Raw genomic sequence first — 18,852 nt, forward strand, 5'->3', positions numbered from 1 at the left:
GCATGTTGTATTGGAGCATGTAAACACCTTGGAAATTCTCAGGCAATTGAGTGACTCACTGCTTTAGCATCCATGCCGGGGATCATTGGGCAAGATGCATTTTCAATAACCAATACAGGCACAAGGGCTAAGTGTTTTCAGAGAGTGGAGGCTTCGCCTAACCTGGTGTAGCTGGATGTGGCGCAGAGGCGAGCCTAGCTTCTCCCTGCCCCCAAGGTATGGGCTAAAAGTATTCTCACATTTAGCTAAGTCATCTTGTCTGCCTGATGATTGCTTCTTCAAAGCTTTGTTGTGGTAGATGTATCCAGCAAATGATGGATTCACGAAGATAATAAAATGCAACATGATATGCCAAATATCTATTAAGACAGAAAAACTTCTACCTTCCCTCTCAGGAATCCTGTTCTATTCAGTCAGGGAAAGACGAGGTTTGTGTGCTGATTAGTTACAATATCCCCTGTGAAGTAACTTGACTCAGCTAACAGGGGGTCCTGCACCTCTGCTAAATCTTTCTGGGTCTGCACGCTACAGCAGCAGCAGGCAGCCAGATGTTCATAGCCAGCTCTCCACCCCTTGCTGGCAAACCTGGGGCTCTTCCAAGGGAGAAGCTCTAATAACAAAGCTAAAAGGTTCTTTTTATCACCACTGCACCTGAACAAGGTTGGAAGGTTGGATGCAGGTGATAGAAGAGTAAATGAAAAAGCAAACAAAGAAAAATCAGATGATGCTGTTGTAACTCAGATTTTCAGCAAACTGGGTTCCAGATAGCATGTGCTGAGGGCAGCTGGCTTGCAGAACAGGTGATGATACATAGCCATACTTCAGATAAATGCTGAAAAATTGCATGACTTACTAAAGTAACAGCTTTTCAACTGGATTCCAAGGATGATGATTTTGAAGAGCAGTAGTTTGAATTTTAGCTGTTTTAACCCAAACTAATGTTCTAGAAATAATCCTCTTTATTAATAAACCAGATGCTTTATTTCCTAAGAAGTCATGTATGAAATGGCAAATGCTAAGTAAAAGGAATACAAAAGGCAAAATCTGTTTTAAATGTTGGATCTGGCAAACTTCCCTGTTAGAGGCTGGGCTGGAGTTTTCCTAACTGGATAAGAAAGATTTTTTTTGGGGGAAAAAGTGAATTTGGAAATACAATTGAGAAGATTCCTGGGCAGTACTTCTTCAAAGGGTGTTTCCATTTAGTCCAACATCACAAATGAAACCTACTTTATACCTTGGAGCGGCTGTGGAAGTTATTGCATCTGTCTACACGGTAATGCCTGTTAGCAGCTGAGCTTATGTTCTGCCGTGGTCTGCAATCAAGCAGCGCACCTCTGCATGCAGACCTCCCACCGCCCTGCACATCATGCCCGTCCAGGCAGCAGGTGTTAGTGATACATCTCCCACTCCTCCCAACACCCACGTTCAGCCTGCACAGTACATTTCTGACAAATCTTCCTAAGGGCCTTCTGAGAGTTGAGAAGTCAAAAATATGTATGATTTTGGGGGTTTTTTTTCCCCAGAAAGCTCCTTTTAAAAGTCTAGTCTGGCACCGTGTTAGAGATAAATGGTCTTCGGGTGAAGCTGGTGCTATCCAGCATTTCCCACCTCGTGGGTCCAGCTTTGTGTGGTGGAAAAAGATTTTTGTCCCCTGCCTGTTCTGCTGCTGAGCTTTAGGGAGTGGAGAGAGGAGAGGGCAGTTTGCAAGTATTTTAATTCTTCACTTTTTCTGATGCAAGACCCAGCTTTGAGAGAGCAAAGGCAGGCAGTTTATTTGCTGTTCTCAGCCACTTTTCGGAGGCAGTGACAGCACTCGTGTGTGCTGCCTCAGCCCTGTGCTGCCCTGTGGCGAGGACGTCCTGCCTGCCCTGTGTGCCACTGTGCCACCCTCTGCTTGCGGGGCTGGTGGTCCTGAGGGCTCTGCTCTGAGCATGGGGATAGCTGCCCAGGCGAAGTGTGTGGTGGGGCAGCTCATTTACCCACTGCTGAGCTAGAGGACAGCTTTTCCACATAAAGCATGAGGCACATCAAGAGATGCTCCAGTACTGGCATCCTGCCGGGAGACTCTTGTCCTGAGGGCTGGCATCAGAACCAAGTTACAAGTGAGCAGGTTTTGGAGTTCAGGGGGATTAAATGATCTCTGCCAGGATTGCCATGCATTCCTGACGGTGTTTTCCAGAGTCTTCTGTCACCGAAGAACAAAAGCTGGATCCTGGCAGTTGCCTGGTGCTTCCATCCACTTCAGGCAAACAGGCGTTTTGGGCTGGATGCTCCTCTAGCACAATGAGAATAATGGAAATTACAGCTGATTTACTAAGCAGTGATGCCTCTGAGCCAAATTGTTTCCATCTGAATATGAAGCAAATTTGCCAGTGCAGTGGTGTAACGAATGCACTATCTCTGCCCCTTCTGTGCCTTTGTAGTCAAATGTTTGCTAGAAAGTCCAGTATTAGACAGAAATTGTGAAGGGAGGGGTAGAAGTCACAACTTTAAAAAATAAGTTTCTCTAGACTTTACTTAGTATATAATAGTAGCTCAAAGTGTTGGAAAATGGATAAATTAGAAGAATGCAAACTTGTTTTGTGCAGACTACCCCAGGTGTGCGCACGTGCTGTAGGCTTGCTTCAACAGGGGCAACGTGGAGTCCCCACGCCAGGAGCTGTAGGAGTTGTGTTATTTCATCTCGAGAGAAAATGTTTGCTCCTGTGGTCTTTTGAAAAACCTGCTTGAAATCTGAAAGCGCTGTAGCTTCGTTTTATTAATCCGGTGCGCAAACCTCTGCAGCGAGGCCCCTGTGCCGTCAGTAGCATAGAGCCAGATAAAGTCCTTTTAAGGACTTAATTTTGCAGCCTGATATAAATCTATGCTGTGGGCAGATTGGTGATAAAGATGCATGTTGGGAGAGTTCAGGAGCATTTGAGAGGACAGCAGGGGTGGGGGAGGAGATGCATTCTTGATGAGCCTCTGAGTCCTCTAAAATCTGTTAGTCCTTCCCAGCTCCTGGATAGCCTGTGATTAGAAAGACATGATGATGGCTCGGGTCCACCTGCTCTTGAGCTGTGATTTCAGTACAACTTCTCTTAGAGAAGTGGGTGCACAGAAGTTAGGTGGCAAATCCTAACTGATGGGTGAGTGCCCATGAGAAACGGGTTATTACGTAGTAGGGGAGATGGTCCGAAAAGCAATTCATTTGATTAGAATGTCATTATGCGAAAAATGAAGAGCACTTTTCCTTTATGTGGAACGCGGAAGCTCTTGCCAAAACCCAGCTTTCGGTCACTGGTGCTGGTTGTATAATGATGACTGCTTTGTGTTTCTGAGAATCGTAACCTCTTAGTTGAAAACTTCATCAGGAAGAGGTTCTTCAATGTTGTTTGCTGTATGTGCAAACACACTTATTTTCTCTGAGCTCTCTGTTAAATTGTTCAGCTGTGTCATTGTCAAATATGCACACCCAGTGATAACAGGCTGATCTAACCAGTGCTTACTGAGACTCGGAGTGGTACACTGGGCCATACCTGCTGTTGTCTTTGCTTGAGTTTAGATCCATGTCTAACCTTATTTTGGATAATAATGTCTTTTTTTAGTCTCTAATTAGAATTTTCCATTAAATCACTCTTCCATTATGTTGAAATACTCTCTTCAAGGAGTCTGGTATTATTTCTACATGTACTTAACTACTGAAGTGCCTGCTGCACTCTTCAGTTGCTAAGGAAATAGTTTCTTTTTCTCGATACATATTTTTCATGTCTCAGCTTATGCCTGTGGTGTAAGATCATCCATCTTCTCACCTGAACATATTTAAGTGAGTTTTGGGACTAGTAATTCTTGGAGACTAGATGTCTTACAACGGCATAAGAAAGAGCAGAAAGGAGAGCAGAGCTCTCATGGAAGCAGGAAAAGAATGATTTTTGGTTTTGTTTGCTTAATACTGAACAGTTAAACAACTTTGTACGTTGTAGTCAAGTACAATCATTGTCATAACAGAAAAATGTACAGCACCTATTGAAGTGTCCACTCTTAGGCTATGCTTTGTGTTGGGAACTGATCCTAACTAGATCTCAAGTGTGCGAGGCCCTGGTTATGTACCCCAGGTTGTATGAGGTACATGGCAAACCTTTATTTCCTCTCTCCATGCACAACAACGCAATGTGATGGTGACAAAGCAGAATGTCACAGCGCCTGCCCATGGTCTACGGCAGCATAAAACCCATCGGGCTTCCAGCAGCTTCTCCAACCTTGCCGTGTCTGCAGTTCTTCCTGTTTTCAGGAAAGTGAGAGTATAGCATGCTGATCACAGCCTTTATTTCTAGTGAGGATGATGGTGTTTCGTATTCCTACACTTGGGATAAGAATCAGTTCGTGTGAAATATGAGACTAGAAAATGGGTAACATAAAACATAGTGTGACAACCTCCTTGAAAATGCCTTTCTCTTGTTTCACAAATAAGAAAATTATACTATGTAAGTATAAACCATAAATGCACATGGAGAACTAAAGAGCCTGTGGCTCAGTACAAGGGGGAGTTAAACTGAGATTACAAGGCTTCACTGCACTTCTAATCTGAGATACGGCTTTGGTGGTAGCTTCTGTGGGATTCTGGTACAACTCTGAAACTCAAAATAAGCCATGTTTCAGTGAGGCTTAGAGGTTAAGAATTACCATCCCAGTGTTACCAGTGGAAGAGAGACAGCTTGCTCAAGAGCAAGCTCTGTGTCACGTCTTTCCCTTTCCTCATCTCAGAACAGTGGATCAAGGAGAAAACTGGTTTACAGTGTCCCTTAGGAGGAAGCAAGGAGACGTCACCCCAGGTATTTAAGTTTAGCCCAATGTGACGTTAGGTAGAGATGGCAAAGCACGATAGTTAAATGATCAATATTTTATTGATCGCTTAAAAGCACGTAACCACGTTGGTGTACAGTCTGTGCTCTGCCTCACTTAAGCTACAGCTGAACTCTTCAAACCTGCCTCTGAAATGAAAATTAAATGTTTTGCATTGCCTCAGTGAAGTGGAAAAACAGGGGAAGAGGAGGAAGCTTAAATGAAAAGGTGCCCATAAGATGAAATGAAACATTTTAGTTTGGGGAAATGAAGGGTTAGAGTTGCAAAGCAGAAGGAGGTGGCTGTTAGATAAAGCTGGGCTATTAGATAAAACCGGGCTAGCTTTCAGGCTCAGGAAGCTCATTCTTCTCATTGATTTGAGAAGATGAAGAGAATGGTAAAACTGCTATCCAGGGGGCTTTCTGGGGTTAGGTGTCGTAGTGTCTCCAGCTGAGACTTTCCGTTTTGAACCAAAGGTGAGGGTGTTGGCGAGAGCAGGAACCAGAATGTGGGGATCCCACCTCCTGGTGAGGGCCTCTGTCTCCACGCTGGAGCACCATTTCTGTCACCTGCCTGAGGGAAGCTGGGGGACCTCAGTTCCAATCCCTCGTTTCACTCATTTGGAAACAATTTTGGTGAAGAAGACGGAGACTGGCTCTGTAGCCTTGAAGACAGGATGCCCTGTTGTGTAACTGAAGTGAAAGGGCAGGGGAAACTGAGAGCAGCTCTCCCCAGAGTAGCCTCAGCCATCCTGGATGGTGTCTTGCTTGCAGCGAGCGGCATCTCGTCACAGTTGCCTCCTCACAGTGCAAAGCTCTGGGGAGGGAGGGAAGGGGAGGGATTGCTTCCCTCATTGTGTCTCTGCGCATCTCGGAGTTTGAACTGAGTTTCTGTGCTGGCTGGGCAACCCTGCCCCATGATGTGGTGACTGGAGCATGCTCCTGAAAGGAGTGTTCAAGTCCTTTTGGCAGAGGGGAAAAGGGAATTTGCTTTCTGCTGTCTATGAGTGCTTTCAACTACTCAGGGAAAGGGAGACAGCACCATGACTGTGGAGTCCAAGAGTCAGATGCAAGCACATTTCTTCTGTACAAAACCTTTTAACAAAAGTAGTTGCAAATGCAGTCTGAATTTTTGATGACAGAAATGGCATTTGGGGATAGAATAAACCTTTGTGAATACATATCTGCCCATATCTGTATGCAAGAGGGAGAGGTGCGATACAAATGAAGGCTGGGCCAAAGGCAGCTTTTAGGCTCGCATCTGATGGCGCCAGGGATTCTTGAGTTTGCGGTTCCTCCTGCTCCTGGTTATAGAGGTTGGCATGTAGAGGTTTTCAATATTCCTGTTTGTCATTTTTTAATGACATACACATGATCATAAATATTTTAAAAATTGTGAGGAAACAATACGCTTTGTGCTGAATTATCAGTTTTCCTCTTCTAGAGCTGCTGTTTTCTTCAGGAGACATTCAGGAATGTTTATGTTAAGTGTGTTTGAAATCATGACTGTTTTGACAAATTGTATTCAGGTTCTATTGTCTGGTACTTGTAAGGGTGAACCTTTACCAGTCATAACAGAAAGGGGCATCTTGCACAACTAACGTTTCAAACTGCTCACAAATTTTTGTGTGGCTGGCATCAGTCATTGGAATATGTGCTGGGCCTCCAATGTCTTTCCATCAAACAGGCCATCATGCCTCATTGAATAATGGCATTTTGGTCTGTGTGCGTGTGTATAAACTGAAAGACTAATACAACCCTAAGCATTGCTGCTATGTAAATAATAAATAAAAGTAATGGCATTGGTCATATTCGGAGGATTGAGGAATTGCTGTAAAACACTTGGAGATGTGTGAATGAAATACGCTGATAGGATAGAAAAGCATCTACCTCTGTCAGCATTTGAATGTGTATTTGCCATGGAACCTAAGTGTCTGCTTTTACAGAATAGAAGTACCTGTAACAAAATCAAGAAGTACAGCTCTAAAGGATTCTCTGTGAAGTTATTAGGAGGGATCTGTCAATTCTTGATATTTTAATTAGCTCACCTGTGCATGTACCAGACAGGAGACAGCTATCAGTTCTGACACTTGACAAGGAAGACAGGGCCATCACTTATCACCAGCTGGAACTGGACTGTGGCAAACTGGCAGAGACGTATTCCCGGCAACTGCTAGCTAAGAGGAGCTCCTCGTAATGAGAAGATCTGAGACAACTCGCTACAGTCAACTGTTTTCTTCCCTTCAAGGTTTTAAGCTCTGGGCTGTTAGTTAGGGCTGAAGAGATCTGACAGCTGCTTTGGGAAATAGCAAGTAATGTACTTTTTATTGCTGATTCTCATTCAGTTATTAACAGCGTGATGTTATCCAAGCAGTGCTCTTGAACAGGGAAAGGACAGACCGGTTGAGTGGCACTGGGCATTTGGGTGTGCATGGCTGTGCGGCCATACTGTCTGGTAGAAGATTTATTCTCTTTTTATGCAAAACTGCAGGTTAGTTTGTTTTTCTTCAGTATTATAGCCGAACTTTAAGCCTGCTAACTCAGAGAGAGACATGTAAAGAAGAGTTCATGCTGCCTTAGGCAATTTATGCAAGGAACTTTAGCTGAGCTTAATATAATTCTCAGTTTATAATTTCAAGAGCTGCACAAGCCCTGTACATCAGGGACACTGAGCATTGTGTTTGTGTGGATTGGCTTGTGAGTGGGCATTTAAAGGTAGCTGAATGACTCTTCAGCTCTTGGGACTGATGGTGCCTGATTGATTTGAATACATTTGAAAATACATTTGATACCCTCTTGGAAAGTAAAATACCTGTCAATCACTATAAGCCTAATGACAGAAAGCAGATGAATGAAAGCAGGAAAAAAAAGTTCATGAAAGAGACTCAGAGGAAATTATTTTAATGGCAAGCTAGTGTCTAAAATGTAATCACTGAAACCAAACTATACAATTTAACTATTATCTCAACACATCATTGCTTTCCTCAGCTCTACAACCTCTGCATCCATTTCAGATCTCAAGTGAAACTGTCTCTGAGTTGGGGGGGTGAGGAATTCCCAAAGCCTTGACTCACACAAATTGCCTGATTTCTTTCAGGAAACACTTGGTAAATGGCAACAAGCCACAGGGAGCTTGGGGAAACAGGCTCTGACTCTTGAGAAGGCACATTGTACAGATTATATGACATTTTGTATAGTTGTAATTTAGATGACAGAGAAGTAAGTTCCTGCTGTGCCTTGGGCTCTCCTTAGAGCAATTTTTGAGGCAGTATTGTCTGCCCAAGAATGAGGGTAGTATGTTGATCTGGAGTAAAAGATGATTCTACATGAGCTGTTTGTGTGCCTGATGTGTGTATACAGATATAAAAGCACCCCATGTGCCAAAAAGGAAAAAAAAATAAACCAACGTGAAAATAGGTGTTATAGGTGTTGCTGCAAGAAACTGCTGACACTTGGCAGGCAGGAAGGAGAAACACTGTTTTTTCCTCATTTGCCACAAACAAGAAGTTCCTACAGAGCATTTCACATTTTGATGGACATAGCAGTTCTCAGGTGGTATAACATTTCCCCACTCAGATCTGGCATCATTTCCCCAAAGCCTTTGCCTACATGTTAGGTATTTGCTTGTAACAGCTCCTTTTCCTCTGAGGAATAATGACATTCTAGTAGATCTTTAGTAATGTATATTTTCATGGTTTGTCATATTATTCTTTTATTCTTTTTATAAGGAGGTTGCTAAATGAACTATAATGTGGTGTAGTTGTGAATGTCTATCCAAACTATTGACCAGTGTCAATGGTGTGGGTTTTAGTTTTAATTGTGTGGTTGTCTACGTTTACTAACGACAATGTTCTAGAGCCTATTTTAGGGAAGAAACATCTCTTGATGCCTCAAAACTTGCTAGTGAGCCTGTTGTGGATCAGGCAGGTTTTGTCTATTATTTCCACTAATTGCTCTGGACATATAATTCTGTCTTATTTTCAATAGTATTTTTATAAAATCTTTTTCCTTTTCTCTCAACACTAGCATAGCCTGTAAACATGAACTAGAATGAGGAGTTTGACATAAAGGAGTAGAGTCTTGAATTTTGCAGAACTTCTAAATAAATGATAGTGACATGATTAAACACTAATATTTAAGTCAGTATTTCTAGAATTTGTAATTAGGCTACAAAATATGCTGTCACAGAGAAGAGCTTCAGTACTGTTGAAGCTGATGGTGCTCATGACAGTAACAGCCCAGATGTTGTTCTGTATAGACGAAAAACCTTGTTACCTCTATTCATCTGGATAGCATGGATGCTCATTAAATTATGAAGCTGTGTTTCTTCCAAACACTTGTATATTAATGATCCAGTAGTGCACAGAAGTCCGATTTTTGGAAAGTAGGCAGGTACTGCTCTGTCTGAAGGGTTGGGTTGACTCTCCACAGGACAAAGACTTCTTGGAGATGCAAAAGGGCTGTGCCCATCTACATGTTGGCTCTTGGGCTGTGTGTGCCCTAGTTATACCTGAGGTTTCCTGATACCAGCATTCCTGATAGCAGCACTCCTTTACAGCCCCACTGCCAGGACCTTCCAAATCTTAGTTTGCTTTGAGCTTTCAGATTATTACTCAAAACTAGAAATGTTTGGGAGTGCTCTGAATGGATGTGACATGAACTGGAGAAAAACCTGTTCCTTTTCAGAAGCAGAATCCAAATTTTGCTGTTGTAGCCAGTAAATCTAGAGAGAATTTACCAACATCTGCAGCATTATTGCAGACCTGTGCTTTTTTGTGTGGCCCTACGTCCCACACACAAATCATTTCCTGAAACCCAGGGTCAAAGCCAAACAACATGGGACTACAAACTGGGTAATTTGGATCAGCCTTTTAACAGGTATGTGGACTTTGAGGATTGTGCCTTGAAACTTGAACTGCATAATGGGATCTGCACTCTCACCTGTCATAAACGTGACCCGTGTACTTATATACCTACTTACACATCTACACCTCTACATCCCAGAGCTGCAACGGAGACTAGCATTTAACCCAGGAATTGTCTATGGTAATAGATAATGGAAGTGAAACCCATTGTAGATTTTGGTGGGAAGCTTCATGAGCCTGCACTGTTGATCCTATATTTTGTGAGAAGGTAGGACCAGTGGTTCCCTCCTTTCTGACAAGCCATCCCATGTAATTGCAAAAGACATAGTCTCATTTCTCCACCATTTTCTCTGACACCTGCTAATGCACTGCTATAGGGATTCGTCATCATTATAGACTACGTTGATCACATGCAGCTTTGGTTTCTTTAACATCAGTGTCAAAAGCACTTTTATTGTCAAGCCTTCTGTCTCTTTCCTTTTTTTTCCTCTTGCTTTCTTCTTTAAAAAAAAAGAAGGAAAGATTGGATCCAATTTTCATTGGACTAACATCAGCCTGAAGATATTTTCATCAGTTCTTGGCAGATGCTAGTTGGACTGCATACTAATAAATGCCTTTTTGTGATTGTTTTCCTCACACTTAAGTCCATTTTCTGTGAGCACCGTATGAAGTAATTCTAAGCTTTTAATTGTTTATGATATCTGGCGCTTCCAGACTCTGTGAATGTTTCTGTATCTGTGAAAGAGAATTATTAAGCACCAGAGGAAAATGCTGCCATGCCACTTGCTGTTAATGCTGAGGAAGACCTGCCAAATCTTGCAGTATTTGTGCATGCTATAGAGGTGGAAAGGGAAGCTTGCGGAGCTAATGATAGCAGCAGTTTTGTGGCTAGGAGCCTCATAATTGTAACTTCATGATGACAGTCTGATTCAAAACATGATGAAATCCACATTTCTATCTATTCCTGTGGGTCTTGGATCAGTTCTTACAAATCAAAGTTGAAAAGACATTTGGATGCTTTTGCATAAGACCAAAAGATCCTTTCCACTTCAGATGCATGCAGGTCATTTTTAGCATTTGACAGGATAAGGTTTTCAGTGTATTCATAACATGTTTTAAATGAAGCATCCCCTGATCTTTAAGACTGTCTCATGCAGTGTTGGCACAGTGGTTGCATTTACAATCATATAACAACAAGACTGGAATATGTTACTTCTGCCTCTCCCTTCTGTTGGTTACCTTCCTGGGGGTGTGCAGAGTCTTAAAGAACATGACTTGCTACGGTTCGGCAGGCAGCATCGTTCTAGTGTGTTTTGTGGGCTACCAACAGTTCAGAGCGGGTGAAACTCCTCAGTGGGCTGTTCATTAGAAGAGTAAATAGAGACAGTGGACTTCTTAATTCCCCGTGTGCACCAAGTGGTCTTACTGTACCAAAACAACACGCCATTTTTAGCTGTTTCATTCAAACCCGGGCAAGTTCCAAAGCGATGTCAAATCTATGTAGTACTACTCACTAATGGCTTGTTGGTCCTGCCTCTCCCTATATGCAAGTGAAGGGTGCAATGAGAGTAAAGCTTTGTCTGAAATAGGTGAACAGCCTGCTCAGATGTTTAAGGCTCAGATCTTTGAGCGTTTATTATATTTTCTTCTGATGTTTTTCCCTCTGGCACTTCTTCTATCATCACCCTCATTGGGACTGTTTCCTCAGTAGTGAGTGAGGCAGCAGTTCCAGATTTGGCCTATGTAATTATTTAGCGTTGCCTAGGGATGCCTAAAGAAGCAATAAGAGCAAAACTTTCCTATGTGGCAGTTCCTGAGATTTCCTGAGCAGGATACCAGTTTTGTCTGTTTGGTAGCCCTCAATGGCTTTCTCTACCAAGTACTTGCCTGGTCTATTGAATCCAGGCAGACTTTTTGCATTCAGAGCATCCTTTATTAACATCTTTGACATGTCTAATACATTCAGATGAAGAACCATGAACTTGTCTTTGGTTGGTATGTGACTCCTCCTGCTGTCATTTGATGCTCTAGTTTTCGTATGGGATAAGACACAGTATAATCAATCCCCGCCTACCCCCGTTCATGCCATGTCTGATTTTATATACCGCTGTCATATTCTTCACGCCCCCACCCCCGTCTTTGTGTAAAGGAAGCAGACACTCAAATTACTGCATCTATATTTGCATCTGGTCAGATGAGATAGCGCGGCTGTTGAACATGTCAGCCTTTTATCTTGTTGCAAGGCGGTCTTAACTAAAGATGTGGACTTCGCCTGTTTCATATCAGTAAAACATTACTGTCTAAATCCTTCACAGTAGTAGCTGACTAGCTGTAATACTTCTGCAGAGATTTTTGAACATAAGACTCTAGAATCATTCTAAAAGTGAAATTTTAGGTGTCTGAGGGAGTAAGGAAGAGAAATGTGACTGATGTCAGACAAACTGTCTTGAAGCAAAAATTGCAGGAATCTTTTATCAAGATGTGATGATGGATTCTTTATTGCCGTCAAACTGAATGTTTTTCTAAAAGATGCAATCTGGTTGTAACAAGATTCCCTTCAGGGAATGCTCCTTTAGAGCAATCCTATGGCCTGCCTTATGCTGGAGGTCACATTGCAGTCTGTTCTTCTGGTCTTATCGTAAAGAAATTATGGAAGTCATATTCACGAAAAACGTCCATGTTGTGCTTTTTAAATGATGCTTGGGTTACAGTGCTGAGCACAGGAAAATCCAAGTAACAGTTGCTGGGCATTCCACATTTGACAACCAAATAGTTGTTTCAAGTATTCGTTTATGTCCACCTAATTTTTTAATACTTCGGGGAGAAATCTCGACCTTAATCTCTAAAGACATTGATTCTACATATACAGCTTGAAAATTCTTTGAAGATTAAAAAGAGGCAGAGTCTTTCCCCAAAACTTACTAAAGACTTCACCTTCACAACTAGTTAATACTGAGGAAAGGGAAACGTGCTGGGTGTAACCCCATCTTTCTTCCTTGGACACAGCTCATGCACAGGCAGGAATGTGGCCACAGGCTGTGTGCTGTCATAGGTCAGTGGGACATACGGGTGCAGGAGTGCACCAGGACGTGTCAGCACATTTCTCCACTTCTCTGAGTGCTTTGTCCAAAAATAAAATTGTTATTGAGTCATCATAACTGCACGCCTCAGTTAAATGTTTATATGGTTGCAGTAATCTGTGCCTAACATAGCTAGTTTTCAAGTTTTTGGCAAATCTAGGCTGATACCCCCGCAATACTCGGATTTCTGGCAGCCTGGGAGGCTTTCCTGTGCAGCTACAATATTCAGCACCTTTTTAATAAAAATGGAATTGTGAAACAAGACTTGAGATTGGATGTGTGAAGTATGCACTTTTAGGCCTGGTGTTTAAATTTCCTGTTATTTCATCTCAGTTCAGGTTCTTTGTCCATATTTTGGTCTTCACATACTGTTAAAATGCTCCCACTACATTTTTTTCTGTGTGCTTAGGTCTCGAAGGAGATGATGTTATGGAGAACTACATAGCTTGTAAAGTAGAGGACCCCTGTGGCATATAACACACGGGCTAGGAGATTTTGAGGGTACAAAGCACTATCCCTTTCCAGACAAAAAAGAATGCTTGGAGAGGGAGATAAAGAGGAACTGCGCTAAAAACCACCTGAGGATCTTTGCCATAATATTTTGCATTTTATTAAGATCCTTATTTGTAGCCCTATCAAATTCCACATGAAAATTGCTGTGTAGGTCCAAACTTCTCTTCCTTATAACAAATGAAACCTATTTATTTTCTTTCCCTTTGCACTCTTACTGCTTGTGGGAGCAGGTTTACATACATCAGCGTAACAACCACATTTTCTGAATACCTTGGATGCTGCTGAAGCTGTTTAACCACTTTAAAATTGCTTTTTCCTCAACAATTGTAAGAAAACAGTAATTTTAAAACAGTTATTTGTATTTTTATTTATTAGGACTTGCATTTAATCTTAAAAAAGACAGCAACAAAAAATTTCAAAGTGTAGTTATGTGAAGTCTTTTCAATTACTGCTGAGCTTTGCATAGTTATAACAATTTTGCTTAATACATAAATATGGAGCTGTCTTGAGAAAATATGGCATTGGGGAGCTTGCAAAAAAGGAGACCAGTGACAGCTTTGCCTGGGCTTCCCAAAGACAAGTTGCTCTCTGACAGGTATTTATCCAGTGTCTTAGGAGTTAATTAAAAGAAGCCAACCCAGAGTTGGAGGCTGTGTCCCTGGGCAAATGTGCGTAGATTTGATTTGTACCACATGAGTGCAGCTTGTCACATAAACGTATACGTACAAAAGACGTTGAACAGGATGGGAGACCTGAGGATTGCATTTCTGCATTCACGCAGGTGATTGCTGCTGTGGTGTAGTTGCCTTGTAGCTGGTGTAAGGCCTCATGTGGAAAATGGAATTTAGTGGTCTTATTAGCGTGGTAGCAGTTACCCATGGCAAAGGCAGTGTTTCTGTAATTGCTCCTGCCACATATGTTCCTGTTTCCGTTGCAGTCCGATCTCCTGCAGGCAAAGGAGTGAAGGTACATTCAGGGCCCTGAGGCTGACCGCCGCACAGAAAGAAAGCTGATGGCAGCTCCTCCACGGCCGAGTGTGCTTAGCATCAACAGGGCTCATCTAGGCAGTGCAATGGGAAGCAGCGGAGGCTGTGGAGAGATAAGCACTACCAACAACTTGTCTCTCAGTGTTCCCGGTTTTGCATTTGCTGGTAAATTTGCATCTTGTGTACGCCAGTATAGAGACCACGCTACCAGCTGCATGAGATGCAATGGCTAGTACAAGTATAGGTTGGGCTAGGCCATTAATAAGTTATTGCTTAAGACTCGCTCCATTGCCCTCTCATCTGTATGGTGCTGTAGCAGGGACAGCTGCTGTCAAATAACTTACCCATTTATGTTACAAAAGCCCGTCAATAGATAGTGAGAGGTGCTCCAGTGCTTACCAGACAAGGTGCTGAACGGGCTGCGTGGAGTAGGAGTTGGACTAGACAAGGACTCTACGAAGCAGCCTGGCCTCTAGCTCTTTCAAGCACCCAGGTGCCTTCCCTGGTGACCCCTGTGAGGGTGACCATTGCACCACCCAGTCATATGCCCCTTCTGAGCATTTAGGGAAAACACGCAGCACAGACACATAGGTCAGACCGAGACTGCTCAGGTGCAAAGTGACTCAAGCCCCATTAACTGCATGACCATCTGGCACAGCGCCGTGTGGGACGTGGATGTCCATACCAGCGCCAAACACGCAAGCTCCAGGCGAGGAGGGGGTTTGGGGACACAGAATTTTGCAGAGACAAATTGACCTGGCTTATAGTTGCCTTGGCTTGATGGGGCTTTGTGCCACCAGAGCCAGCCTCAGCCCGCTCTGGAGTGACCCCCTGAGACCTTGCCTGGCATCGCTAGGCTCCACCAGAGTGTGCAGGGCAGCCGCCCTAACGCTGGGCTGACACTCTTCCTTCAATTAAAGCGGGGCACTGCCAGCGTGTGGGAAGCCATTAGCCTGGAGCATTGTATTGATTCTCCCTTCCCAGTGACTAAGTGCTATTCTTTCACTTCTAAGGATTACGCTGCTTTGTCCTCTTTCTACTGAGCTGACTGCAGATAGAGTTTCCTGAGGGAAAAAAAAAACCTGTTGAGTACCCTGTTTACCCTGTTTTCTTATTCTTATCTCACATTTAGTTTCCTAATTGCAGCTTGGAAGTAAAATATCCTTCCTGCTAATTTTATTCTTTTGTATTTGGGAAACGCTGCCAAGTCTGACAACGTCTTCCTTCCAAAGACGGAGCGTTAAGATGGTTTTTCCCTGCTTCACAATGACAAAACTGTCAAGAAGCATTGGAGTCAGGAGAAACACGCATTTTCTGTTGCCAGTGAAGCAGTGCTTATTATGTTTAGTTTAATTTAAATCTGTCTGCAACAGAGGGATGGGTTTATTTACACATTTCCTAATAATGATTTGAATCTGAAAGTTATTTCTGCATTAGAGTGTAAGGACTTTGAGTGGATTTTCCCAAAAGCAGCTAAAGAGATTAGGTCTCAGCGTTCAGTAGAAGCTGGGGGCTACATTTTTCATACTCCGTATTGAAAACTTCAGCTTAGGGGACCTCTCATTTTCAAACCAAACTACTTACTGGTTCTCCTTTAATACCTCACTGGAGTTTTTTTGCTTGGAAAATACCACTACCAATGTGAAACACATGGAGTTTTTCAAGAGGATGTATTGCCATCAAGTCCAGGGAAGAAACATTGCCTGGCTGCACTTCGGGGTTGTGTGAGGGCACTGTGAGGCTTTCATCAGTACTGTGAGACCCTTGGGCTGCTCCCACAGAGGTCACTTAACTTACAGGCTCAGGAAGATATAATTATGAGGGTAGACGGAAAAGTAATGTTTCTTTGTGTAAAAGCGCCCCCTTTTCCGTACAAATAAAGAAATAAATCAAGACATGAAGCTCTTCAAGCTGCTGTAGTAACCAAGCCACGAACAGCTTCCCCATCTCTCACAGAGCTCATTCCCCGCTGTCCTTGTACCCTTGACTGTGGGACTGACTTGAGCTTTGCCTCATCCCTAAACTGCTAGTTGCTTCTAGAAGAAGGTGTGGGAGGGCAAGAAGCACTTTGCGAACTGCTGTTGGAGAGTCCAGAGTAGCCTCTGCTGTAGTGACCCCATTAGTGGCCAAGCTGCACAGATCTTCTGCATGGCAGGCAGTGAGCGAGCTCTGGGATGAGATGGATGTAAGACATGACAATGGCTCTTCGTAATATTAGAAACTTAGTGCTATACCACAGAGTCAGGGAAACAAATATAAGAAGTCACTTTTAACACAAAATAGAACAAGCAACTTCCTGGGATCATTATACTTACAATGGCGCTGCCTTGCTGACCTCTCAGAACTGGAGAAATCTTTTTCTTCTTTTTTTTTTCTTTCTGGTGTTGTAAGACAGATGGTGTATGCTCTTAAATAATGAAATAAGACACGTTCCACACAAGACAAGACACTTGAAAATGTTGCTATAAATGTGCAGAAGTTGTGCATTTGTCCGTTAAAATAAATTCTTTCCAATAATTCTTTCTCTACAACTTTTCCCCCTTAACAAATGTGCAGTTAATCACAGAGTGAAATCTCTTTCCCCCTGTAGATTGTGTTCCGGAAAATCAGCGACGTCAAACGTGAAGAAGAGGAGAGAATGAAGAGGAAGAATGAAGCGCCTCTGATCTTACCCCCAGACCACCCAGTCCGCCGGCTATTCCAGAGGTTCAGGCAGCAGAAGGAAGCACGGCTCGCAGCAGAGAGGGGCAGAGATCCAGATGACCTGGACGTGGAGAAGGGCAACGTTTTAGGGGAGCACTCCGCTGCCCGCTCGGTGGTCAAAGCCAGCGTTGTGACTGTACGGGAGAGTCCCGCGACCCCTGTGTCGTACCAGTCCGCTTCAACGTCTGGGGCCTCTGACCAGGCAAAGCTGCAGGCCCCCACATCGGACTACGCAGGATGTAAAGTGTCGGGGGACTACCCCCGACGAAAAGGCTGGGCCAAATTCAAAGATGCCTGTGGGAAAGGCGAAGACTGGAACAAGGTCTCTAAAGCAGAGTCCATGGAGACTTTACCAGAGAGAACTAAAGCTTCGGGAGAAGCTACCCTGAAGAAGACAGACTCTTGTGATAGCGGCATTACAAAAAGTGACTTGCGCTTGGATAACGTTGGGGAGACAAGAAGCCCGCAGGACCGCAGCCCGGTCCTCACCGAAGTCAAGCATTCCTTTTATCCCATCCCAGAACAGACTCTTCAGGCCACTATGCTAGAAGTGAAACACGAGTTGAAAGAGGACATCAAGGCTTTAAACACAAAAATGACCAATATAGAAAAACAGCTCGCTGAGATACTTAGGATATTAACCTCAAGAAGAAGCTCCCAGTCGCCACAGGAGTTGTTTGAAATATCAAGGCCCCAGTCTCCAGAATCAGAAAAAGACATGTTTGGAGCTAGCTGAAGTGTTTCTTTTTAAAAACAAACAGCAAACCAACAGAGAAACAAACAGCCCCCCTAACATTTTAAATTTAATCTTTCTTGAAAATGAGTGAGGGACCAGTTCACTAAGCATGTTCCCTGTGTCTAAAAAGGTACGGTAACAGGAATTGCAACCTCATGTCAAGATGGCAGCTGACTCTGAAGCCTTTTTGACAGCAAGGGTACAGTTTCTAAAGTTTTTCTTTTCTCCGTTGGTGCCCATTCCCCCCGCTCCCCCTCTCTCCCTTGGGATGTTGGAATAAGAATTCTGACAGCAGCAGCTGTCCCCGTGAGCCCCAGGTGACCTCTGAGGTTTTTGGAGCATGCCTTACGTCATTAGCTCGGGTTTTGCCTATAAGAATAAGCACTTGCCAGGGTGCTTGTGTTTTCAGCGTTTGGTGGGGTTTTTTGCTGCGGCTGCTGTCACTGTCTCAGTCACCTGTACAGCATGTTAAATGTCACAGTATATTTTCATATATCTGTAATAATGCAAAGAGCAGTAGGAGACATGTATTTCATTTCAATAGAATGTGTGCTACTCGGTACTAAAGTTATTTTTGGGTAGTCAAGGAAGGGCTAAAAAGATGAAAAAATTGTACTTTTTACTTGCAAACTGACATACTGCTAAAGCAATTACATTTAACAACATCCTCGCCAGTAGCCACAGTATTTCAGGTCTGTTAATAAATGGGATCTTCCACATTCTCATTCACTGAGTCAAGGATACTGATTTTCAAAAACTTAACATGTGTCTCAGATGTTTTTGAATGTTGTTACCTTTGCTTTTTACTCCAGCCACTGGAGGACGGAGGGTTGCGTGTGCAGCATACCTGAGCACAGCCCACTGCACAACGTATTGTCAATGTCAGTAACAGATCCTGCAGATTTGCCTCCCCATGAAAGTATACTGTGGCATTTATGTCCTGGTTTTGCTATGAATCTGCTCTTTTAATTCTTGTTGAACTATTATTCAGAAGTCTCTGTTTTGACAATGTTCATTGTAGCCAAAGGCTTTCACAAAACTTTTAAAGATTTTAGATTGTGGCATTTTTCTCTACATCCAGATGTATTGTTCCTGAGCTAATCTAGCTAGTAAGCAAATGGGTAGTAGAGGTAGAAATACAGTGCTTAC

General features: G+C 43.1%; 1 protein-coding gene across 1 annotated transcript in view; it reads left to right on the forward strand.

Annotated features, from left to right (window-relative positions):
- KCNH1 (potassium voltage-gated channel subfamily H member 1) overlaps positions 1-17,703 on the forward strand; it is a 186,391-nt gene extending 168,688 nt beyond the window's left edge. Inside the window, exon 11 of the mRNA XM_059833561.1 lies at positions 16,855-17,703. Coding sequence (XP_059689544.1) covers positions 16,855-17,703 — 849 coding nt within the window. The remainder of the gene's footprint in view (positions 1-16,854) is intronic.
- The last annotated feature ends 1,149 nt before the right edge of the window (positions 17,704-18,852 follow it).

The sequence above is a fragment of the Gavia stellata genome, chromosome 2 (genome assembly GCF_030936135.1).
Source record: "Gavia stellata isolate bGavSte3 chromosome 2, bGavSte3.hap2, whole genome shotgun sequence".
Lineage (NCBI taxonomy): Eukaryota > Metazoa > Chordata > Aves > Gaviiformes > Gaviidae > Gavia > Gavia stellata.